Consider the following 27,382-nt stretch of genomic DNA (forward strand, 5'->3'; position numbering starts at 1 on the left):
GGGTTTTAATAAGTGGCGCTTTTATTTACCATGGAGTCATCCTCAGCTGATTTTCAAAGCTCTTTATTGAACACTGTGGTGGCTGCAGTCTTCACTGTGCTCAGTTCATTACAGGGAGTATGAACGAGGCCGCCACAATAACGAGTTGGTTTCGGACGTGTCACACTGGCTCTTAGCTCACTGAAAGTGTCGTTAATGTGTGACAGACAAAAGCCTTCAACTGCAAACCGCCTGAATGGCAACGACTAATATCAAAGAAAAATTCTTGACTTATATTAGACTGCCTGACAAGGTCACAATGTGTAAGAAATAAAAATGCAAAAAATAAACCTCTTAGTTATAAAAAAAAAAAATAGTAAATAAGAGCCTCATGTCAAAACACTTCCTTAACATAATTAACAAAAAAAAAGCCAATAAAATTTTATTTTGAAATTATCATTATGGTGGTGACCAGGACAGACCTCCAAGGTATCTAATTTTTTACAGCTGCTGAGCAGGTATGTTAGGTGAAGCTGCCCCATCTGCCTGATTTTTTACTGAGTGCCATGATTTACGTTAATTCCATCTATAAGCTAAAATGCTGCTCTAGGCCACGCATCTGTTTCATCATATTTTCGATACAAGGGCTTGCAAAAGTTCATTCTTAAAATGTGTTTAATATTTAAGAAAAAAAATATAAGGCCAATTTAAAACATCCCTTCAAAAAAATGCTAAGTCGTGGTAAGTTTTCCGTTCTAAAATGAACAACAAATGATAACTCACTCACTACCATCATTTTAAAATGTTGATATTTCAGGCACGATGGGCCAGGAGCAGCCACCCTACTCCCTCCCGTGCTTGTGTTTCTGTAGAGGTGGAAAAGAATTCATTCTCTCTCTCTTTATTAAATGCTGGTTTCATTTCTCTTCTTAATGAAAATAAAGTTATATCTTTAAAGAGAAACAAAAAGAAAAAAAAAAAGGAGGAGGAACATTACATTTCTCAAACACTAAATCTTTCCACATAGAAACACATTCCTGAAAAAGCAAAACAAAAAAGCAATGGCTTTCTATACAACCTTAAAACACACACACACACACACACACATACACACACACACACAACGACAGCTACTGTATTTTTCATGACAAGTGATTCTAGAGTGAGATCAACTGTTGGTTGGTCTCTCATCCTTTTTTTCTTTATGAGATTAAGACATAGGAGGGAACAGCTCGGTCTCAGCGCAGCATACTACAACCATAATTTCCTTTTCTTCTGCTCCTGGCAGTGCTAAATCCTTTAAGTCTTTTCCTAGAAGGCTCTCCTCCTGCTCGGGCAATTTTAGCCCCACGAAGCCTGCTAACCCTTCCGCATGCTCCCGCTCGCAGCCCCCTTGATGCGGGATCTCTTATACCTATTACAGCTGAGTTGGTCCTTTCCCCTCAAATCTTCCCGAGTATTGCGGATAGTAATTCACTTGCGTAATTGGCTCAAGAGATGAAAATCTTGTATCAGCCTCTCTTAGCTGCTAATCTATCCAGCTGACTGCAAGCCTAATTGGCAGCTTGTTTAGTAATTTGGCTCCTAAAGTGTTGTATTGATGTTGGATAAACAGCCAATGGAAGGGGAGGTGACACACGCTGCTTCCTCCATAACAGCTAGTGCACTCCGATTCAGCCCCTACCCTGTATTCAGGAGGCATTCAGCGGTTCACGCTCGCTTTCTTCCATCATCTTTTCCCCATTACTAGCCAGCCGAGAGACAGGGCAACTGTTATTAGCGATGTTATCAAAATGGCAAGTTATAATATTGTCCTCTGTTCTCACTAATTCAGGAACATGGGTTTTTGATGACTGTTAAAGAAATAGCAATAAGCACGGCCTGAGATGTGAGAAAGGGGTAGGTGTTAACTACTTTTTGTCAAATGTTTTAATCATTCCATTCCTTAATAGAGAAAAGCCTCACTAATTCAGACCATTCTATATTTTATCTGCAATATCGCAGACATTTTCATGTAAATTTTGTTAAATAAAATCAGTTCGGATAGTTAGTGGCTTAAAAATACAAGGCACTTTGTTTCCGTGTAATGAAAATTTCATGTAAAACTAGCTTTTTCTTTTTTTCTTAAGCGACGAACAAGATGTGCAGAATGAGAGACATGGTCTGTGTTGACGTGTTTGGAAAAGGAGCGCTTTCATTTAACAGGTGATTTGGTTATCCATAAATATATTTCTTATGGAATGATTCTGTATCAAAGAATAGGGTTTTCAGAAAACTAAAAAAAAAAAGTCTCAATAGAATTGCATTGCTTCGGCAGGCATACAGGGATGTTTATTTGCTATAGTCTAATCAGAACATTTATGGTCTGCCTACTAAGTATCTGGCACATAGTTTCTTTGGTAGGCATGTGACGATCTCTATCTCCATTCCTTGTAACTACTGTGCCAGGCGGCAGTTACGACGGGCCTCAGAAAGATGGTGTAACTTGAGCAGGAGTGCACAGTGAGCACACATGCTAAGTCAAACTTTGGTTTCGGTTTACTGAAACCTACACTTTCCATTACCTGCATTGCCTCCCTATGAGAATTACTAGCAAACAAACCATTTCAGTAGAGCTTATGTTTCGAGCCATTAAAAAAATTTTAATTGGATTATATGTGAATTGTAATATTAACTTCTCTCAATCTGCATGTGGACAAGGCAGAGCGTACACACGCTGAAATACCTGGATAACCTAGCATATAATAATGTCTGCAGCTCTTAGAGATTACCAACGCTTTCATATCCGTATTTCTTCTGATCTTTCTTACCAGACTGAGAAGTTATCACTGGCTCCACTTTACAGGTAAACTTAGGATACCTGAGTCTGTAACTTCTTGCTGACTGAACATGGAACTTAAAATGTTATGTCACCAACACTTTCTACTGCTCGATTATTTCATCCGCCACATTTTCCCAAAGGACTGAGATTTTATTCTATTCACACATTTCAGACTCCTAGAAAAACTAAACTAGCACAGCAAGTCTGTCTGGAGAGTGTGCTTCAACCTCCCTTAAAAACCTCAGGGTGCGTTTTGTTATAAACCCAGCAACTCTGGCTTTGACTTTCTATTTAAATTATAACTTACATTTTAGTTGTATTTATTGTAAATGGCATATATTGAGTGTTGTTATTCTAGCCGTTATGATACTCTCTGAAATTAACTAACGCATTTACTCCATTTACATTTATTGTGATTACTGACATTTCAGGATGGATTTTTATTTTACTTAATGCTATTTACCTTGCTTTTTCTGTACATTTTTTGTTTCTTCCTTTCTGGCATCTATTGCCTGTTTATACTAGCTTGAAAATTATATATTATATTTCTAATGTTTTAGCGACTACTTTTAAATGTCAACATGCGTACTTGACTTATCATTCCCTCACACTTTACATATTATTGTTGTCTAGAGTTTCAGTTCCATCTTACTTTTACATACCCAAATAAATCATCTGCATAATACCTGTCGCCATCTTCATTATTTTTATACTTTCAATATTAGGGTTTAGTTTTATGCACATTTAACAATTTCTTCGATCACAATTCCTTCTTGATTTTCATTCATCTTTATGGATTCCATTTTTCTGCCCGAGGTATTAAATTTAGTAAGATTGGTCTTTACCTCTAAATATTGTTGGGACACAGTCTCACTGGATATAAAACTCCACCTTGATTCCATTATTCGATCTCAGCGCTTCGAAAGTATTACCTCATCTTCTGCATTGTACTCCTGCTACTAAGGAGTATGATTTCATCCCTTCATAGGTTCTAGCTCTTCTCCTTGGCTGCTCTTAAGTTCACTCCGGCTTTGGTGTTTTGAAGTTTTATTACAATGTGTCTAGGTATGTCTTTATGTATACTATTTCCTGATAAAAACTTGTACTTTTTGAATATAAAAGTTCATGTTTTCTTCAGTTGTAAGAATTCACTGAATTCTTTTAATATTCTCTTAAATACTATACTGCCCTTTTCTTTCTACTCCTCCTGGAAGTTCTGATAGACAAATGTTGAACTGCATTTTCCTTAAAGTCCAGCCATTCTTTAATATTTTCTCTATTTTTTATCCCTCTGTGTTTCTTTAAAATTGCTCTTAAAAATAAATAAACAAATAAATTGTTCTTAAAATTCAGTTTTGTTTTTTTTTTTTTTGGATGTAGCCAATCTGCTGTTTAACTCATCCAGTAAGTTTATAATTTTCAAGATTTTTTCATAATAAACTAATCTCAAATTTCTACTTGTTTCTTTGCTAGAATTTTTCATAATAAAATAATAAATTTCTACTTGCTTCTTTACCACATCTGTCTTTTCCTTTGCCAGTTATTCCCTTTGATTTTATGAGATCATCTTCAGTCGTTTTTCATTTATGGTAATTCTCGAGACTTGGGGCTGTGTACCTCTGGAGTAGCTGGGCATCTGCTCAAAGACCGGTTTTTATGTTAACATTTTGGCTTGGTGGAATTTTAAACTAGAAACTCCTGTGAGGGTAGGCTCTTGGGTACAAAACTTCAGTGTTCCACTTGGAGCCCAGGTAGCAATGAGATCCTTTACTTTCCTGTGCCTATGGGTGAGATTTGTTTCTAGTCTGCTCTTTTCAGAGGATGGAGCTTTCCAGAGGGTCTGGCTTCAGGCAGCCAGCTCCCGGGTGTGGCTCCCTTCCCGCTGGGGCACTGACCAACATGCCTCAATGTTTCTGCAACCAGCAAACCTGGACACGGCACAGGGGTAGCTTGTACCAAATGGCAATGGAGAGCCTTTTAAGAGTCTACCAAAACACACACCTGAAAGGTGGTTTGGTGGTCCATGAACCAAGATGTGGAACGTTATATAATTATTAGGCTTTTGCTCTATGTTCAGACATAGGTTGGTTTCCAAATTAATAACAATTCCTCTTCAAAAGTCTGCCTGTATTAAAATCTTGGAAGAGATAAGATAATCTATAGTAGTCATTATAGATCCAGTGATAAGAGAAATAAATATATAATTATCGGTAAGATAAATTTGGACAGCTGAAGACAAATAGCACCTTGAAAGGGAGCTGGGTCAGACCAAACATTTCCTGATTATGTTCAGTATTAACTTCTCCTTAAAAGTGCACTTTTTAAAAATCTTCACCCATTACTATAATTTACAACCTGCCTTTATTGTCTTGAATATTGATAAAGATTATTTTATTATTGAAGTATCACTAGAATGCAGAGGAAAAGGGTGAAAAATCACAAAAGCTGTAATGCAACCTCTTGCCAAGAACTTGCATGTCCATGAAAACAGTTAAACAGTTATGTTGCAGCAATATCTATACTAAGATATTAAACTTCAATAGGCACCTCTTTGTATAAATGGGCAGAAAAATGGTTGACTCCTATGATGTTTTCCTCATAATATTATTTCAATAGAAAGCAAAGTAGTAACATAACAGCAAATACTAATTGTAGAGAACAACAACTGTAGTAATGTATAGTGGACAAAACATTTTTTTAAAGTGTAGTAGCCACAATATCTTAATAAACATATTTAAATCTTTTTACTATCAAATCCTCAGTAAGCTATGACTTCTACCAACAACACCGACCATAACCAACACCACTGACTGCCTTTTAAAAATGTGTTAATAATATTCCTCCTGTTTTGTTCACTGCCTTTCTTCACCTTTACAGATGACATTTTTCAAACTATAAAATGCATTCTGCTGGCAAACCTTCTTGCTTCAACAGTTCTCAATTTGATAATAGTAAATCTACATCCTTTGCTATTGAGACATCCACTATCTTTTTGGTATGTGACTTTGAACGAGGCAGAGAACAAGCCATACATTTAAAAATCAATATCTAACCTTATCAATATTCATTTTACTTTGTCAATACAAAATATAAAGGTGAAAGAGCAGTAAATAAGCTAAAGCACTGAAATAAATTTGGTGTTCCTGTCACAATTAATAAATGTTCAACCGATAACACTGCTGGCGAGTCCACAGCCTTACAAAGCAACTGAAATTATGCTTCGATGCTATTGCTGAAACAGGGTGTGTAGAATTGTCAATACACTAGCCGGTAAAGATGATGAAAATTTCATAGAGGACTTTAAGTCTTTTTAAAAAGTATTATGTATCCAATATATAAACTTTATCTTTAGGATCTTAAATTGTCGTATAACCCCAGTTTGGGATTATAAAGTATTTAATTATCATTTTATGACAATTTTTTGGTAAATCTTTTCTAAACCTGCTGTAATATTTCACATATAAATCAGACTCATCAAACAATATAACTCTCATTCACTATTTTAAATGAGAGTCATCTTCACCTGTGTTTTTCCAGTTTGGATCAAATAAAGATAGAAAGAACTGTGAAAATATATCTCAATTCAAAGTTTTTTTGGGGAGGTCTGCAAGGCCCTATAAAATGACAAAAAAAAAAATTCTACATGCTGACTCAACTTTGCAAGCTTAAAAATATACTGATATTTTTTATGTGAGTTGCTATATTCTAGAATTTGAAAATTATAATTTCCAGAGACAAGATGATCTAGGATTCATAACCTGATTATCAATGTGTATTTATTCAAACGCATTTCTCACTTGAATTTGAATAATAATTTTTACCTTAGAGTATTAGAAGATATTCTTTTTAAAACTGAAGACTTTTAAATAACCTCATTCTCTTCCTCTTTGAGAGAAACAGTTATGCATGGATTTTAAAAATGTATCGAAAATGAGTATCATAATTCTCCTACAGCACTACTTTTTGAATAATTATAAAAAATGCATTAAATTTCTATGAATTTTACTCTTTAAGTAAAAAATCTAGTAATGTAATCAAAATCCTGAATCTTAAGAGAATCAGTACTTTTGAGATATAACATCTGGAATATGCTGGTGTGGGCTTATGAATATTTTAGGCTAAAGTTTAATGTTTATACCCATACTCCATACAAGTTATTTCCTCTGATGCTGTTGAGGTGTAACGTCAAAATCACTCCGTGGAAATCATTATATCATCATCCTCGACCATCCTGTATTCTCCTTCTCACTTCAAATATGTTCAGTGTTATTGCGACATTCTCTCTTCCTTCTTGCTGGCATCGAGGTGCTTCGGTCACATTCCTGAGGTTGTTCTTATACTGTTTCTGCCACTAATGTTTGCAGAGAATTCAGGGGACCATTCAATTGGAATGGGGATATTAAAGAATGTTGCACCTGCCTTACAAAAGTGTCAAAGAACTTGTGACATGTGGTTGATCGAAAAATGGCTAAATGTTCCTGAATAAAGAGATATATTAGAAGTATTCTAAAGAATATTCTGTATCTCTGCAGAGCAATAGAGAAATCTTCTAGGAAACTTATATAATAGTGGGTTCAAGTAAACATGCAATGACAGGGTCTTTACAGATATATTCTTACAAAGAGGCCATAAGTACGTTGTCATGGGAAGAACAGGAGCCATGTAGATATAGGCTTGAAACCTCCCTTTGCCACCCAATAATTATGTCTTCTTAGGTAGCTAAGAAGATCTTAACACTTCTCTGAATTTTAATTTTATAGTGTAAAGTGATGATAATAACAGCTAGCTGATAAGGTTGTTCCAAAGATAAAATTAAATATTAAAATTAAATATTAAAATTTCTGGCACATAGTAAGTACCCAACAAGTGCGAAAGTATTATCCTACACAAACACAAACACATTCTACACACAATGAAAATTCAATACAGCTAGAAGATAAAGATATTATAACCACATGCATAATTTCATAATGTAGCTCTTCATATAGATGGAAAAACAGCACTATAAGTGTTTCGATTTTAAATTATTCTTCAAATTTTTAGGCTGAACTATAGGATAGGTCCCCTAATAGAGAATTTAAGCTTCACATCTTTTATTTCCTTTGAAATTATCATGTCAGGGTGTGTGTGTGTGTGTGTGTGTGTGTATGTATATGCGGGTTTTCACTACTTACTCCCGTGTTGACGTGAATCTTATTTTTTATTCTATAATTAATTATGTAAAAAAACAACTTTTCTTCCAAAGGTTCCCCAAATTAAGAGGACGTTTATAAATCTGAATGTAAGGATCCCAGGCAAGATTCCGACGCTATGATTCATAACTGACCAAGGACCTCTACTGAAACATTTGCCCATGATCAGTTTGCTGTATCACACACCCATTATGGTCAACTGTTATTGATTCCTATGTGGGCGTCTATGAGTTAATGCCCAGGTGGCTTCTTCCTGTCACTGGTTTTTATCTCTGCCCCCCTTACCACGGCTCTTGCATGAGATTTCTGCAGTGTGTACCAATCTTATTCAGCCCCTTCACAAACAAGCCTGCGTCTTCGCCCTGCTAGGCTTCCTGTCCCATCCGGTACAGACTTCTCTCTGTCAGCACTGGTGGTTTTCCCTATTCCACATTCATTAGAATGACTTGTTCTTGGAATGACATGGTTTTTAAGGTGGAAATGCTGAGAGATTTTTTTTTATTATTATTATTCTAATGCTAACATTGTCTAAATAAGGAAAGATGAATCTAAGACTGCTGCAGAGCTAGGACGAGAAACGAGCCTGCCGCATCCCCGGCCAGCTTTCCATCACTTACAACGCAGGGCTTGTGTTCTGAGGCTGATCCTAGACTTCTGCATTTATTACTATTAATCTCTTCTGGGGTTATTTGCCTTTGCATCTATTTATGCCTTATTTTCCCAACAAGTCTGTAAGTTTCTTGAGGCCAAAGACACAGCCTTTGAAGTTTCTGTATCCTTTAATACCGCACATAAAGTCTTGTGTTGGGGCAGGTATGTAGCAAATATTTTATTGACTGGCTGCCTGAGAAATCTTCAGAAGGATCATGCAATACCTCTTGACACCAAATGCAAATGATTTAAGTTGCCTGTAACTGTGCCTTTTCTTCAGTGCAAGTGATTAAGAATTATCCACATTTTATTCTTGATGGTTTACGAACTTTATATCTGTGCTCCGCCCTGAGACCCTTTTCTTTTACCTGCTGCAGGAGTAGGTCCAGGCAAAGGTGCAGCTTTCCTCCTCCGTTTGACATCTCCCGTACATAAGGATCCTAAATGCATGCTTGTTTGCCTACAAGTAATTATCAAAAAAAAAACTATTAACAAAGGAGGGAAAAAGTGACACATAAATACACAGCTTGTATAATCTGAACCTAAATCAAAACATTCTCAACAAAGATGGAGCAGCATAGTAAAACCACCAATCTTGTTTATATCGAAACATAATTACGTTTGTTGACAAGCGTTCAGCAGCTAAATGCGCCATCATAAATTGTTACTGGAATGAATAATATAAAAGGAATGCTTTTTAATTTTCAAAACTGGCAATCTTTCTGGCTCAACATAAAATCAAGCACTGTTGCTTCTGACAGGAAAATAGCTAAGATTAATTATCTAAAGGGATCACAATATTGTTGCTAGGTTATCAATTGGTTACTAATGCTTTACTGTCAGAACAACATTTATTACAGGAAAAGTATGATCAATTTCTTTTAGGATATTATGCGGCAGTGCATTCTCCTAAAACCTTTTAGATGGATAGAAGGAAATAGCGATGTTCTCCCTTATAATTCACATGATTAGAATTCTTCAGTTAAGTATTAATCAGTTAGGTGAGGAAACATAATTGGAATATGTTAATGCTGGCATGCGACTAAACAGGCTAACATGATACTGGATTATATTTGTAAAGACACGATATATAAAACTGAGAAGCAGACCTTCTGCTATTCTTGGACCTAGCTAGAATTAAATTATTTCTCTAATCATGGACTCCTAAATTAAAGAGTTTTGTAAAAATTAGAAATGGCCCATTGGATATCCAGACAAACTAATACAGAGATGATAAGGATTTAAACATCTTCAAATTTTTCAAGATACAGAAGGACTCTGTGTTCATTTCCTGGATCATAATCCCAGTCTCTGGGGCTGGGATACTGTCTGGTGATCACGAAGCAGGTGAAGCAGGGTTATTAGAGCACATGTTATTTCGGTGATTTGTAGAGACATCTGGTAATATCCTGAAGTTTTATGGGACCCAATTCGAAAACAAACGGATTATTAGAGAAAAATTTAGAAGGAGAAAAATTAATTCAGGTAAGAACACAAATATATATTTATACACATGCATTCAGATAGTTAAATATTATGAAAAATTGGAGCTGTGGAATAACATTACTTTGAATATAAGTTCTATCTATAAGGCACAAAGTAAAGTCCAATTAACAATCAGGCTAATCGAAGGGATACTCGGCACCAAAGAAACACACATGAAAGTTTCTCAATATAGCTAAGAGCAAACGGGCATTTGTCTAGTTTTCTTTCCTTTGTATTGAATACATACGGTTTCCCTGTTACAGAATAAATATTTATGATTATTTAAATATTTTAAAAATCAGTTCATTCAGTTAATGACTAACTTTGCAGACATATATAACCACATATACCTGTCAAAGTATTCGTTAACATGCATAACTGTAACATTTTTACTAGATTTTGTGGTGTGGTCTTGACTCCCCGTGCCAGGGAAAATGAACGGTTATGATCACATCTGCCTTTCAAACTATCTAAAAATTAAAAAAAAAAAAATAAAGAATTTAAAGTACTATCAGAGAAGACCTGTCCTTTTCATACAAAATTAATGAATTCACTTATTCGGCAAGCATTTGTCAGTATCTCCTACTGACTTAGCCTGAGACCCCACCGCGGCGGCGAAAATGCAGAGTAGGGAGGAGGAGACGGAAGATGCGCAGGGGATGGAAGGTGCCAGCCCTGTGACTGGGGGAGCTCGCAGGTCTGAGCAGGGAGAGGAAGCCACAAGTGTATGGAGTAATTAGGGACAGTGGAGGCAGTGGCAGGCGCAATCAACTTTATTACTAGAGACGATATGTTTTAGGTTTTTATAACATTTCTAAGTATGTTGCACTGAATGCACTTTTTTCCCCTTTTATCTGGGGTGGGGGTGGGGCTGGGGATGGGGGGAGGAATTGTTACTTCAATGGAAAACTGTACTTTTAGAATATACCCTTCCAGTCATCTGTGACTCCATCTAATTGATAGATGACAGAAAGCCACAGAAAATAATTCCGGTCTGTAGACATACAAGTGAATTCTGTCCAGAGGCAGGACAAGCCTCTCCCCTGTGGAAAAGGTATTTCGTAGCGACTTGCACATTCATTTCAATGTCCCCTGCTCCACGAACATCTGTGTTTCTTTGACTTCTCCTTTGAACCTGTTATAACATCTGCCTGGTTCCTGCATTCATTAACGACTTAAAGAGAATCTCAAACACAGGTTCATTTTACGCCTGTAAAAAAAGTCACAATTTTACCTTTTTGAACAAAATTATCCTTTAACAGTTCTGATCCCTCCTGAAACGTCCTCCTAGCAAAAGACCTGAGTCGAGTTTACGTTCTGCAGAGCGTATCCTGACGGCCTCAGTCGTCAGGACCGGCTAGGGGCGGGGGGGAAGGCAGCATTCTGAGAACGGGAATAAAGGGGGAACGCGGATGGGAAGCGTGGTCCTTCTGCTGCTGAGCTGTGACAACCAGCCCGTGGACTCTGTGCTTCGGATCCCCTTGTGAAGACATAAGGAACAGTCTTACAAGTTAAACCGCTACCGATTGGGTTTTTCACACTCACTGCTGAAAGTATTTCTGCATGACAGAATTTGTTCTGTTCAGAGAATTGCGACTAGCTCGGAATGTCTGGAGAGCAGTATCTGCAGGGCTACAGCTGACCTTTGACCAATGAGGGGGTCGAGAGGGTTAGGGACGCCGATCCCCGCATGGCCGAAAATCCAAGTATAAGTTTGACTCCTTAAAAATTTTACTCCGAATGGTCTACTGTTGACCGGAAGCCTTATCTATGACATAAACAGTCTATTAACACGTATTTTGTATGTTATATATACTATAAACTGTATTCTTACAATAAAGCGAGCTAGAGAAAAGAAAATGTTATTAAGAAAATCATAAAGAGGAAATACATTTACCGTATTTATTGGAGGTGGAGGGAACCACGTATAAGGGAACCACCCATACAGTTCAAACCCGTGTTGTTCAGGGGTCAACTGTGTGTAATATTACAGAAGACAAGTGCTGGGGCCGGACGCTGGGCCTTATGTGCCCCACGCATCCCATGAGGGAGTTTGGGTCGTTATAGCCGCGGTGGAGTCCTCACGGGCCAGTTTCACGGGCGCTGGCAGGAGCTGCGGCTGGGCACGGTCGAGACTGATGAACGGGAAGGTGACAAGCTTTGTGACGGTGCGGACACACACTTCCCCCGGGAGCTTCACGTCAGCTATGTAACGAGAGAATCCTACCGAGCTGCCGCACGAGAACAGCTCTTCGTGTTAGCGTATCCCAGTGAGGCAGTGGGCAAGAGGGGAAGGCGGTCGATGAAAAGTCATAATTTTGGATTGTTTTTTTTTAAAGTCCTGGACTTACTATTTTCGGAAACATTTAAAGCTCAAACTAAGCTAAAAAAAAAAAAAAAATTTGGCCAGCAGCGTCCTCCTCAAGAAATACACTTCTAGGAATAATGAGAAGACAGATATAAGGGTCTGACGCACAGTAGCCGCTTCCTGTAGCGACGATGCTTCGACTCAGGCTCCTCTGGCACCAGCTATGTGGGACCGGAGTCTTCTAACTGCTTTAAGATCACTCTCCCAAGTCGGTCGTCTTTTAAAACCTTATTTATTTATTTTTTTTACGCTGCTTAATATTTCTTAGGAAGTCCTGTTTACAAAGATGGCGAAAAACAAACTCCAGGAGCATCTCCTCTTCCAAACCCTTTCTCATCTGCTGGACTCGAAACTCCCTTGGGGGCATCTGTCCAGGACAAATGGAATGTGACGTTTTCATTCAACTCCTCTCCCTCCTCCCCATCAAAAGTACATAAAGGAAAAGAGACAGACGCTCGAGGAGGATCAAGTTAAAAGTTAATGAATTCAGCACATTGAGTTCGAAGACTTGACCCATAAGAAACCCAGCTAGCTGTAGTGCAGCTACTCTGTCCAGAACTAACCACCTGCTGCAGCACACCCAGAGATCCGGGTCCGTGACGCTGCCCCCGTGAGCCTGCCCCCGTGAGCCTGCCCCCGTGAGGCTGTCCCGCGCCCATTCCCCCGGACTCGTGCAAAGGAGTTGCCACAAACAACACTACTATGTAAGGTCGTCTCTGTTATTTAGTTGTCGCTCTTAATGTAAAACATAGCTGTTATTTTTTAATTTAAAATCAATGACTGTCTCAAAGGCAGCCTCGTTGCTTCAGGTCATTTGTCTGTGCAAAGCAGGACACTTGGATCACTATTCAAGGTGACAGTTGGCAATTTTTGTGGTTTGTTTGTTGCTGTGGAGTTTTGAAGAATGGCAGCACACTGTCCTACGAACAGGCCCAAAGGTATTAAAGACTAATGTTCGTTACTGTAAAGTGCTGTACGGGAAGGACCCATTGACTACGTCAGTGTATTTGTTTCAGAGTACCTGCTAGCAGTGGACAAGAGGTGACACTTCATACTTACTGACACCTTTAATATTAGGAGTAAACACACACGCCTTTAAGTGGAAAGGATGAAGAAATAATGTTGTTTCATTATTAATAAGCACTGTCACCTAGTTATGGCGTGAAACATGGTTTCTTATGTATTAATTCTGAAGAATAAGAGCAGAGCTCAAAAAGATGTGTTTTTTTTTGTTTGTTTGTTTTTTTGCTTCGAAACAGGCTTCACTCATTTGTCCCATCATCCTTTTAGATGGTGTGAAGGTAGGAAACTGGGCAATGTATGTGGAGGGGAAAAAAAAGTAAAAAAAAAACCCCAAAATAAAAATAAAACCTCAAAAAATAAAAAGCAGAAAGAAAAAAGGCCTCGTGAGAACCACCCAGCCTGAAAACTTGGCATCCGACATGGGCTGACAGGGACGGAAGCAGGCAGTGTCAAAGAGGATAATATTAAAGGGAAAACAACAGGAACTTGTCTCTTCTGTCTCTGCATTGACAAACACGGGCTTTTCGGAGAACGGGGCCTGGTGGAAGCTGCCCCCTGGACAGAATGTTCCCCGCAGCCTCCGACGAGCTGCAGACGAGAGACAAACAGATGTGACTGCGGGCCCTGGCATTTGGCAAGAACGCTCACTGTCAGCTAGAAAAACATAGGCCTGGACAGGGCCTCAGCTGCACAGAAATGAAGCAGGTCTGCGGTGTCACGGGAGGAGCTGTCCAGTGGCAGAGACACGACAGGGGCCGGAAAACCCATCCTGTGTGAACTCCCTCTTCCAGATCCCCTGTATGCAGTGTAATATGTCTCAACGCATTAAACTGAACAAGTCAACGTCAGTGTCCGGCTCTTTCCGTTTTGTACCAAAATGCACATGAGGTCAAGTGCCCTCAAGCGTAAATATTTCTTAACTACTAGGATCACGTCAGATCCTTGTTTTTAATGGTATTTTCTTCCAAAGCCTTTCGTCGTGCATGAAGAACCAACCCTTTGCATTTGGTGCTTTTGATTGACTGCACCCACCCTGACCAGTTCTTGGTTCCGGAGGCTTCTCTCTCTAGGCTTTTGGTCACCTGACCTCACCGTCGGCCTCCAGCCCACGTCTTTCTGGAACAATCCCGACTTTAGCAAGGGGCGGTTTAAGTTTCAGATCAGCGCCCTGGATTCAGTGCTCATGTCCAGTGACTGCGCCCTTCCTTGCTTTACGCTGGACTTATCCCATCTCATCATAAATCTTCTGGTATTTTGTTCTTTCTGGTTTAGGTCATTGCCTGGACCTCCCCAAGATGCTAAAGTCTGGACATGCAAGCAGGTGACTGAATGGCCGGCGGACCCGTGTCCAACTGTTGGCTGCTCCCAGTTCCGTCACTGTCCACCACCCACCTGCCAGAACTAACGCTTACTGTTTCTTCTTCTCTGTTTTAATGACGTAAACTTTCACTGGGTTACAATGAGTCATCTGTCTTCTATACTCTCTTTCTTACCATAGTTTCTACTTAGGATAAAATTGGAAACATTCGTAGAGGTTAGAGGAAGCCTAGGCAAGAGTAAAATCTGTAAAAGTTTTGTAATCCTCATCACATCACTTTTTATTTTTAAAGATGGCTTTTTCTATAGACACAAGCTGAATCTTTGTCCTTTTAAATAATGACATTGTCAATCTTGGAACCTAGAAACTTTTCAGACGTCATTCTCAGCAAGACTCTAAGGTTCTAGAATGATGTTCAATAGGAAACACCATATTCTAATGCTCGGGACTTAAAATTTGTTCCAGGCTGCACGCCGACCGGTAAATACTTCCTGCCTGCAGCTCCCAGTCGTTGCTGTGAGCGCGAGGGAGAGGTGGCTGGCTGTGTGTCGGGAAGATGCCAGGGAGCTCAGGGACAAGTTTCACTGTCCCGCCAGCCAATGACACTCCCGCTGCTCTGAGCAGCACCAGTGTGGCTGAACCCCAGTGAGCAAACGGGGGAGACGGAGATGGCGGGAGCCGTCTGGTGGTCCAGGAACCTCATGAAATCTCACGCAAAATGCGCGTATGCATTTCATATCCTGTTTTAGCGAGAGCGTCCACCGTTCTTAACTGATTCTGAAACATTCACAGAGAACGTTACCCGCATAATAGACAAAGAAGATTTATACCAAACTGTTCATAATCTAAAATAGGACATACCTATCTTAAAATTTCTATAGAATATTCTGAACATTCCACACACAGAGGCTACGTTCTCTGATCATAATATCACAAACAATACCATTTAATAACGTAAGCTAAAAAAAAAAAAAAAAGCCTCATTGAAATATACATATCCTATGCTCTACCTCAAAAAGCAATCTCCTTCCTTCTCCACTTCTTAGCCTGCTCTGTTCTCCCTCATAGCATACTGAACTAATATTTCTGAATCAGTGAATGTGCCTCAGTGTTGGCTGAAAGGCACAGAAACTCATGCACCAAAATACTGACGACGATTATCTCCGTGTGATGGCATTTTGTGGGGTTTCTTCTTTATGCCTCTCATTGGACTTTATTTTTACGATGAGCATGCAACCAAAAAAAAAAATTATTAAAAATTATTACTAGGTGAGTTAGAAAACAGCAAACAATGGAATTAATCAATGTAAGTGATTCAGGCAGCCTGCGAGATTTCCTCGTCAAGGGCACAAACTTTTCACTGCGGAAGCTGTGGCGTTAGCTCCAGCGATAGGTTCTGTTGGCCTGATCTGCATTCAGGATGAGTCGGGAAATCGGAACCCGCTCCTTGTGGTGCCACTTTTTCTGCTTCCCCAGCCAGTTCTCTGAAAAGGCCTCCTTGTCCCCATATTTGTCAAAGTTTGAGGAGTTTTTCCAATCTTTGGCATGCTACTTAAACTCTTTGCCTCACTCTCTTTACCTTCAAGAACTGTGATAAGACTTTCTTATCTCAAAGTTTTTTTTTTTTTGAAGATTTTAGTTCGATATTATTTGTGTAAAAATTTGGCACAGCGCCTGCACAAAGGAAGCCATTGATAACTGTCAGCTATTAATCTTACTAATATTATCATCCCCACTTTACAGATAAGCAGCCCGGGGCACAGAAAAGTTAAATAGTTTACCCAGGATTACAAAGTTAAGGGGAACCGACGAGAGGCGCTTTGTGGAATCATAGTGCCAGGTGCGGAGTGTCGCGAAAACTTACACCAAAGAAACACATGACAGCGCGGAGTCATTGCATCTGGACACTATCGATATGCTATAATAAGGATATAATTAGGGTCATTTCTAAGGAACAAGTATCTTTCTGGTAGTTAATAGTAAAGTCAAATCGTTCTTGAGTGTCGGATTCTGCTCACTTTCAGTGTGTTGTAGCACGTCCGAAAAAAGTACTCATTTTCATTTCAAGAGCTCCATAAAAACCCACCAGAGTCTTGCCACCCGCTGACTTTCTCGCATCAGTCCTTGACTGCACATTTTCTCCTGGTCACCACTTGGTACTTGCCAGTTCAAAGCCGTCCTGCTTCTTCCACGTGGTGTGTTCCAAGCTTTATCTAAAACCCGAGGGCCTGCTATTCCAACGGCGCCATTCCTTGTGTGCCTTAATAAGCACGGACTCAGCGACTCATTTAAATGCTTCTTCTTTTTGTACCGCTGCATTACTCTAAACAAATGGTAACCGAAAGGTGTTGGCGATTGTTTTTATGCAGTTTGGTCGATACTAGAACGTTCTGAGTGTATGGGAGCGAGGACGTTTCTCACGTCGGGAGGAAAGTCAGCCTTTGAATGCAGCCAATTATTCAGCACGGTGTCTAAAAATCTGTTTGGGACAGCTGCTGTTACATCTGAGTTTCCGCGGTGCGGCCATCATGCTTCCCACATCTGTCCCGTTCCTTCAGGTGTTTCTGAGGTGCTGCTAGCCCCTGAGGCCGTGCATACGTGCTAACGCTAGAGCGATGTATTCCACCTACTTCGAAAAACTCCATTTCCTAATTCCGCCCAATTTTGAGAGTCTGCGCTTTCTCCCTTCGAGGTTCTCCCAGTACGTTCAAATCTAAATGTTCTTTTTTTTTTTTTTTAAACTTTCTTAACCTCACTATCCTTCCGAGTGCTTTTTCTCGATATTTCATATCAATCCGTGCCTGTCTCTGCGGTTACACTTATCATATAGTATGGCCTTGAGGTGTTTTCAGGTCACAGGTGATGATCAGTTAAATAGAAACAACTCGAGGCCCAGACCGTGTCTAATTCTCAGAACCTTGCAGTTGCTTCTGCCATATGCTAGAAGCACCATGAATAAACATTTATTGGACTAAAACTTAATAACTGCTCATTTGGCAATCGATCGTGCAATTTTTTTAACGATAACAGAAAACTTATTTAAGTTCACTCGAAAACACTCATTTAGCAATGAACTAAACTTGACTATGAATCAGGTATTCTGTTGATGCTAACGAAACAGAAAGAAGTGCGCGCCAGCTCTTCCCAGCGAGGGGCTCGTAGACTAAGGCAGCAGACGAATTAGAAATTACTATACAATTTAATAAAAACCACGGGGCTGTCGTAGCAGACCACCTTTTTGGGGAGATTGAGGAAAAATCATTTCTCCTGACTTCAAATTTGCATATTGTCTCTCCAAGCGGCATCTAAGATATTTGAGGCATCTTGGAGTATTCTTTTATTCTTCACACCATAGTACCTAGGAGACAGTAGGCACTTAGTAAACTGAAATTGATTTCATTTACTTGATTCCTAGATATAACTATACATTTTTGGAATCTGCATATCATTGATATTTAGTATATTTTCAACAATAAGCTTACTCTAATTTGCTTAAAAATAATAAAATAAAGATAGTGTTTACTCTTAGGAAAGAGAGAAAAAATTACTCAAAAGAAACATGATTCTTTTAGATAGCTTCATTTAATGCAAGATTTGCGTCTATATTTAAAAATTTGGAATGTTGGTCTTATAACATCTTGCATCTTACATAAAAGAACCCTCAAATCAGACTACAGATTCAGATAGAATTCTACATTTCCTCCCTGATGAGAGCAGTATGGAATTTCCCAGGATGGTATGGTTGCCATTTCTAATATCTGTTCATAAAATTATGAGGTTTTCCTAATATTCTTAACTCTTCTGGGTGAAGTCAACACATTATTGATTTTCATATCCACTTCATCCAGTGCAGTATATAATATCTGTTGAACTGACTTCTTCCTAAATTCTCCTATTTGATATTTCCGACTCTAAAACAAGCTTTAAGTTCAGTTTTGGGGTAGCATTTTGGAATAAGCATGGTGAGTTTCTTTCTGTCACCGGCTTCAGGGAACGATGGAGTTGAAAGGGCAGGGCAGAGAGCATATTTTTATTTTTTTTATTATTTTGAATGCATGCTGGTTTTTTAAATCTTAGAATTTATCATCTGAATTACGAAGAAGAGACAAGCTTATTGAGTGCCAACTATACATGAGGTTTCATGCCAAACATTTTCACATACTTTATCTTGTTTAATCCTCAGAATAACCCTTCAGAGGCCTGAGTTCCAGAGAAACTTACCTGACAAAAATCACCTGAACAAAAAATGAAGTAATTGTATTTGAACAGAGCAATGCTTGCCTCAAAAAATCACTTTTTCCCCTATTCCATACCACACTATTCAACTTAGTTTATCATACTCCATTTAATAACTATCTCCTGAAAATGTAATGTATGCCCTACCCGATGCCATAAAACAGGACCGAGGAATGAAAAGGAGACGGTCTTCATTCACTTCCTAGGGGCTAAAGGCTACTGATCATGTTGGGAAACGATTCAGCTCAACATGCAGATAGAATTGCAGGCCAGCGTGCACGGTGTCCTGAGCCCCTCGGTGAGGGAATGCACGAGAAGAGGCACAGGCACCTCAGGCGCACGCGTGACATGCCACACCAGGCGTAGATTCTCTGCAAAGCGCTCCGTCACTCTGCTTACTGAGAGGAGACTTATGGTATCACCATAATTCTACGAGCAAAGGAAGATGTGGTTGCCACTTTTATCTCCATATTGAGGAGGTGATAAAGAACAACATATTTTAATCATAGGCCAGAATGAAACTTCCAAAAGATATAAGGAGGTATTTCTACTTTGGAATATGTCAGGCAGTGTTACCATTTAATATAAACTTAATCGAGTTTAGGTTAACTTATTGTTTATTGATAAAATACAATTGGGAATCTATGACCTAGCTGAAATGTCACCTCCTTTATGCAGCCCTCTCTGATTGCCAGTGCCAGAATAATCTCTCACTCACAATGTCTTCTACCTTAAACTACTGCTCTACAGGTACATAAACTAATACTGTAGCTGTACTGTATATTCCTTGAAGGCTGTGGGGCCCACATCTTATTCATTTTTTTAAGTAAATTTTCCTTAGTGTTTACAAACTTTGCCAATCTCAGGCACTTATTAGTTATTAAATTAAATTTAATAAGACGTGCCAGAGTCTTTATAGTAACTTGCTTTTATGATAATTAATATTTTTATTGAGGTTCCAATTTCTATAATAAATGATTATTTATGAAAATAGAAAACCAGAAAACCTGTTGAGGCCATACCTTGGGCTTCGGGTTATAAAATATCTGGAAAATCAAGCTTGTACATGCAAACCAGTTTTTAAAGTCTATGCAGGCACCTTAGGTCTCTTCCTATATAATTCTGGATTTTACTAAATGTAACTTTATGCTTTTAGTTCCTCCTTTTCCATGATACTTGTTTGGCAGACGAATGCATATTATGTCTGTAAAACTTTTACACACTTGTTAGCAAACGTTGACTAGACTGTGAAATATACCGTCATAGCAAAGAAAGACATCAGGAGGGTTGTGATGATCACATGAACACTAACGTTCCGTAATCCGGAGCAAGAGTACTTCCGGATACTTCAAATTCAATTCGGTTGGAAAGGCATTAGCTTATACTCAGGATCAGTTTGCCATCGACATCTCTGAACCAAACATCCTCCCTAATTTTGTTAGCTCAGCTCTATCACTTGGAAAGCCTATCGCCTTTAGACGTCCGTGGAGAAATACCCTACAAAAATTAATTCTGAATATAAACTAAGTCTTTTTTCTTCTCATTTATGTAATGCTCTTCCTTAGAAAACCATGAAAGTCCCTATATTTTTTAAATTTCAGAAACTAAATGCCAAATGATCAAACAGCAATCATATGGTCATTATGGCTAACAGATCATAAAAAGACATGAAAGTGAGAGAAGTATACAATACCCCCTCTGAAAGGGTCTTAACAAAACAAAACGAAAACAAAACAACACTGAACCAGAATCCAATCAATTCTCTAGATCTAAATACTAATTACAGAAACCACGAGATCCAGAGGACTGTGTTAAGTGACAGCAAGTGGATAAAATCAGCAACATTCCTCCGCTGCGGGGAACTTTATAGAACAACCTGACTTCTTCAACCAAAAATCTTAAAGGAAGAAACCAAGTGGGGTCAGGGGTGTGGAGCGGAGAATTTATAAACCAAAGGGAACTTAAGATGTAGATACCCATCAATTATAACAGGTAGATCTCATTTGAATCCCAATTCCAACAATGTATTTTCCATAATAAAATATTGTTAAAAACAGCTTTTGACCATCCTGACAGAGAAGGTGAAACGGCATCCTTTCAACTCTTAAGACTGCTAAGATAAAGTCATCATAGGTTTTTCAAATCTTGGTGAGGCTCTCCATAATTTTTAAACGATCAAAATGGAAATTAAATTAAGTTATCACGAAGCCTGTGCCATCTAGTTCGTATATACCCCTGGACTATAACTTGATGTAAAAAGATTACAGAAATCTCTATCTGAGGTTTATTGTCCTTAGAAAGGATAATGTACAGTTTTTATTCCATCTTTCTAATTAGTAATTTAAGCATATGTTCAGCATTTAACTCTAAATGTTTGCCTTTTCCCCAAGCTCGAAGACAGCTGTCCAAGATTTGAATGCCAGAAAACATTTAAATATCAACATCTGTTGAATTATGTTAATTTAGTATAATATAATTGAGCATGAGTTGGAATTGATCAGACATATATGAAATAAACAAAGGTAAATTCCCCAAAATATCTTGGTATACAAACAAATCACTACAGAGTGGTGAAAAAATATTCTTAAAAAGAAAGAGGAAGGAAAAATACTGCTTATAAAGAAATTGATTCTTTTAAAAACATAACTCTAACTCTATGGACATTTTATGATTTTTAAATTTATTTTTAATTGTCTCATAATTGAAAAGTAATGACAATTAGCTAACACAAGTGATAGTTAAATGTTTCATATTTGAATATTTTTATAAATTATTTGGTAAAACATTAAACCATTCTAATTACACTTTCATATGCATTAAACTTTTTAGATCACAAGATGATTCCTGTTATGAGTAGTTACATACCTCGAAATTCAAGAGTTGACGTGATCTGCTCCATAGACACAAAATAGTATTTTTATATGGAAGGTGTTTTCGATGAATTTATTAGTAAGTTTATTCTGGGGGGGACCCATACGGTACAAATAATCAAGTAGCATCTGTTGTTTATTGTATTGCTGACTTAAAATATTCATTTTTACAGTGCTGCATTTACTAATAAGTTAGGAATGCTCGTTGTTTTGGGAAGTATCCTGGCACGCATACGCACACTGGACGAACAGGTCCCTAAACATGCCCGTAATGAAGTTATAACCCAAGCAGCAGTGGCGACACAAGCTGCTGTGAGATGGCCCGGCAGGTGTCCCTTCATTGCTTCCTAGGGGAACCACCTCTGGGAGTTAAAGGTCACTTCTGTGTCCATGCCCATTTAATCATAGGGCCAATTTGGAGAGTGCCAACTGTGAAACAGACATCCTTCCTCAAGGAAATGGACTTCACACGACAAATTTATTTCAGCCACAGGTCACTGGAACAGCTTTCACATGATAACTATTTTCCATTATTAGTGACCATGGCCAAATCCAACTGCTGTTCTAGAGGTGACAGGCTGTGCATACTTTTAGTCATTTGAAAATATCTAGTTCATCTGCCAGATTTCAGGAAAGAGGGGGCACTGTAATGGGCATTTCACCAGGGAGCCCCCGACAGCTTTTTCATTCGCTACACGTCAGACACATATTTCCAAATGGAAAACCTCTTTTTATTTGTATGGTTTATTCATCTCAAACTGAAAACAACCTTACAAAATTCTAATTGGCTAATAACTAATTTTATTTAGTATAATCACAATTTAAAATAACTCTCTATAATCATTGTTTAAAATTTTGGCAAGGAAGGTTAGAATTTTAGGATGCCGAAAGGATAGGAGGGAGGAGAACTGGTAATTTGAGAATAATGCCTTTTTTAATACAGTTCTTCGGTCACAGAGTCAAACAGATTAATTAAATCCCTTAAAACCATTTTATGTTATATATGTGGTATGTTTCCAATTATTCTAGTCTAAGTACCTCCATACCTAGAAGCTATTCAATTTTTTTAAAAAAAATTAGAACACATATGCAATAAATGTGTTCAAATGAAACAAATATGAAATGTATACATTCTAATTAAAGCAACTATATAAATACTTTTGTTTATTCATTCGTGCATACTTATAAATGAACTAAAATAATCTAAAAGACATTTTTCCACATGGAGGATTGGGTACATTTTTTTAGAACAATAAAATTCAATGCTAATTTTAGGTTTAGAAAGAAAATGATAAAGTATTAGAAATTTTATTTTTAAAATTAGTATTTAAAAGCAGTTTCAAGCAATTCTTTTGGATATATAAATATAAAATACATGAAATGTAAAATGTTGAGTGATGTAACTTGCTTTCAAATATGTTGTCGAATCATTACTTTTAATATGACAAAGGAGGATTTGTTCTAAAAATGCTAAATTTATTAACATAGGACAGGTAACTTCTTATCTTAAATAATTAATGCATCAATTACCTTTATTGATACATTTAATTTTGTTGAAACATTTTTGTGAAAAGCAACGCTAAACAAATTTGTCCATGTCATTAACCCGTACTCTAATGAACAGTCATCCCATCCCAATTCATTAACAGCTGCTCAAAAATGTAGTTATTAATAGTTTCATTTATTTTTGGCAAACCCGCAAAATGACAAATAGTTTTGTATCTGTTGCAAATTAGATCTCCTTCCCAAATAACAGATGACACTATGGGGAAAACTGAGCAAACCGAATCCTTCCACATCTCTGAATCTTCAGAAGATCAAATAAAGAACAGCTGTAATTCTATTGTTTCATCCGCAACAAGATACAGTGATGTGGGTCATCACGTGAAAACAAATGTGCTCTGTATTACATAAACAGGAATGTCCCTTCTAACCCGATGGCTGAAGGTTGACATGGACGTGTGTGTGTGCGTGTGTGTGTGAGAGAGAGAGAAAGCGAAGGTTGACATGGACGTGTGTGTGTGTGTGTGTGTGTGTGTGTGTGCGTGTGCGCGCGCGTGTGAGAGAGAGAGAGACAGAGAATGAGAATGTGATGGGATTTATTTTGATCCATGATTAAATCTATTGTCATTTTTTTCATTTCAGAAGACTCTTTTTACTACTAATCAGGCAAGATGACAGCAAACAAAAGTTATTTCTTCCTTCTATTAATTGATAACACAAGAAATTATAGTACACACAAATCCAGGCATTATCTTTTGACACTAAGTAGATGCAAAATAAAATGCTTCTAAGAGCTAAGTAAAATGTGAACAAACACGTTTCTAAAAGACGTTTAAAAATATTAAATAGAATTTAATAATAATGGAAATAAAAATGTTTTTACTTGATTTCAAATTATGTATCAAGGCTGCTAGATGATTTAGCCTTTGTGCTTTACAATAGTAAGTGACAAGAATCATGTAAGGAAGGAAATAGGGCAAATTTCCAAAAAAAAGATACTAGATATAAAAGGCCCTGATATTATTTAAATAATTCAATAAAGTTGCTATTCACTATCAGTCTTTTTGTAAGAATACTTAGAACAATAAAGACCAATCATAAACATAAAAATGTGTTAAGAATGGCACATCACTTATGATTGGGCATTGCTTAACATATGTTTTACTGACTTTCAGTTTGGGAAGTTCTGTAGTGCTAGGCAAAAGTTACAACATGAGAAACGATGTGAAATTATTTAACTATAGTTTCAAATTAGGTGAAGGCAGAGGTAAAGATCTTATTTCAAGAAGTCTAAAATTATATTTGAATACAGAAATAAAAATATACGTAGATATCAAGTCTGGAATTTAAGGGAAAGACATGGGTTGAAGAAATAAATCTAGATGTCACTAGTATTTCGACACACTTAGGCGCATTGCCCTAAGTGTTAGCTGAGTGTGCATGTGTGTATGTGTATGTGTGTGTGTTTCACTTTGGCTAATAATCTACTGCATGCAATGATCACTCAAAAACCAAGCCTGTTAATTATCCAATATGGACAGTAACAGAAAATAAGCAGTGTTTTTTTAAAAAATAACAAAAATCTATGCTTTAATGCATTCATTTATTAAAATAATTTTGCATTTTCCTAAGTTTTTATTTATATTTTCAGAGGTTTAAAGGTAAATAAAAATGAGAAAATGGCATGAACAAACTCTGCAACACTCATTCAATGTTAGATGAGATAATATACAATAAAACTAAGATGAAACTTCATAATAGAAAAGTGAACAGAGAACATTAAAACAGAAGTATGACTGGAAAATCAAACCCCATGGATTAATCAAACAGAAGAACCGGAGGAGAACAGTCAATAAGATAAAAGCAACACAGAAAAATGTAAGAGAGAAAGCACATGACTTCAGGGACTGCAATGCATACTCTTAGGAGAACACATCAAATGAACAGCATATATGAGGATAATGTGATGAAAAATTTTACACGACTCAATATCTGACACATCTACTCTACGATAAGGGCTCCCCATAGGGAATAAAAACGAGCAACAAACCAAAAGGAAGATGTATAGGACTAATCACTTGAATCAACTAAATTAAATTATCCATCTATTAATAACTAGTATTTGTTTAAATTAGTTTACATTATACCTATGTTAAGAATCAGTCAAAAGTTTAATTATGGGACCCACGAAGTATCACACCTGAGGAGAATGAAATGTTAATTATGTTTACAACAAACATGAACGAATCGATGCGTTCATATTTCATTGATAACTATTCAGATGGGATGGAATGGCACGTCATGATGAGCACTGATGATGGGGGCTGCAACACGGGAGACAATGTGTGAGGAGTGAGAAGCCAGAGAAGCCAGTTAAGAAACCCAAATGCACGCTGCCCTCGTTGGAGGGGGACACAGGGGACAACTTGAAAACCGGAGTCTGTTATTGATGAAGTAGAACTTCCCCAGGGAACTCTGTTTAAAGGAAACCTCAGCAGGTGGTCAGTTAGTACAGGTAGACATAAGCAGTCCAGGAGCTGGAAAATTCCCCTGCACCTATCATGGCTTTAAAGAACCCAGAAGAACATTAAAGTGGACGTAGACAAAAACAGAAACGCCACAGACTGGACACCCAGAAAACTACCAAATTATACGATACTTAGTAGTATTAGTAAATGTGTCCCTGAAACTCTCCTATGGAGATCTTGCAAATTCCCGTAAGGAGCTGAGGGCACAACACCCCAAGGCTGAAGCTGTAACTTTACATGTAGTCACGCACCTGAACATCTCGGCTTTGAGTCACAGAAAACGGACCGCCTGTGCGTTTATCTTTTCTTACCTGCTTGGTATTTTGGGGGAGTAAATGATTCTAAAATGTAATTCATTACGATTCTCCAACCTTAATATTTTCCACAAGTTGAGAAAGGGAAGTGCAGTCCCTCACTCAAAAGGGGTAAGAAAAGTCAAGGCGATATTAATAATACTAAGAAAGAAAATAGTTTCCAAGAGAGAGACATGGAAAAATGCATATAAAGAAAGAAGGTGAAGAACTTTTGTCTTGCACTTAATAAAACTTGTAACAAAAATTAAACTTGAGTAAGTCTTTCTCTCCTGGCGTCTATTTGACCTTTATAAATTGCCCTGTGCCTAACTCAACTGACACCCTCACAGAGACAAGAAAATACTGCATCCCTAAATAAGACAAAGAAGATACATAAAGGAATGTTCAAAGAAACAAGGTGAGCTCTTGGAAATGAAAAGCATAATCAATAAAAGATTTGGGACATAACAATGATAAAACTGCCCAGAAATCTTTGAAGATGATAATATACAAAAGGAACGTTAAGAAAAATTAGAGGATTATTTGATGGCACTCCAACATCCAAATAAGAGGAGAAGAGAGAAAACAGCAACCACCGTAAACCAAAGACGTTGGAGGAAGGCCTTCCCGAACCTGAGGCAAAATGGTTTCCAAACCAAAATTCAAGTTCCGGCTATATCGATCCATGGAAGACTGGAATAAAGACAGTTTCAGACAAGTCAAGTCCTAAAGCTGTAACCAGGCCTGATCTCTTTCTCAGAAAGCTCTGGACAAATAATGGCCTGGGGTGTCCAGGGAACAGGAAACGCCACCTAGGAGAGGAAGGAAACCCCCAGGATGATAGTGAAGAGAGGTCCCAGGGCGTCGGATGTGTGGAGGGTGCGGACAGCGAGCAGCCCTGAGTGGATCTAAAAGGAGGAGGGATCCAGGAGCAACGCCGCCCAGAAGAGAGGCCGGAGGCCTTACCCATCCGTGGAGAAGCACGCGAAAGGAAAACCCCACGACTGTCTCCGCAGCAACAGAAAAGTTACACATCTGTGGCTAACATCCACACACACAATCATATTATTGGAAACCACGAACACTGATTTGCTCTGAATAGTACGATATTAGGG

At 38.0% G+C, this 27,382-nt stretch overlaps 1 protein-coding gene across 4 annotated transcripts in view; it reads right to left on the reverse strand.

Annotated features, from left to right (window-relative positions):
* GPATCH2 (G-patch domain containing 2) overlaps positions 1-27,382 on the reverse strand; it is a 140,161-nt gene that overhangs the window by 3,066 nt on the left and 109,713 nt on the right. For 3 of the 4 annotated variants that reach the window (XM_006916225.3, XM_015592774.2, XM_015592773.2), the window contains exon 9: positions 9,012-9,103. In XM_006916225.3, coding sequence (XP_006916287.1) covers positions 9,012-9,103 — 92 coding nt within the window. Of the gene's footprint in view, positions 1-9,011; positions 9,104-16,880; positions 17,161-27,382 lie in introns of those variants that run through there. The other variant, XM_025049831.1, reaches the window with a different exon arrangement.

Source organism: Pteropus alecto, unplaced genomic scaffold (assembly GCF_000325575.1).
Source record: "Pteropus alecto unplaced genomic scaffold, ASM32557v1 scaffold65, whole genome shotgun sequence".
NCBI classification, from domain to species: domain Eukaryota; kingdom Metazoa; phylum Chordata; class Mammalia; order Chiroptera; family Pteropodidae; genus Pteropus; species Pteropus alecto.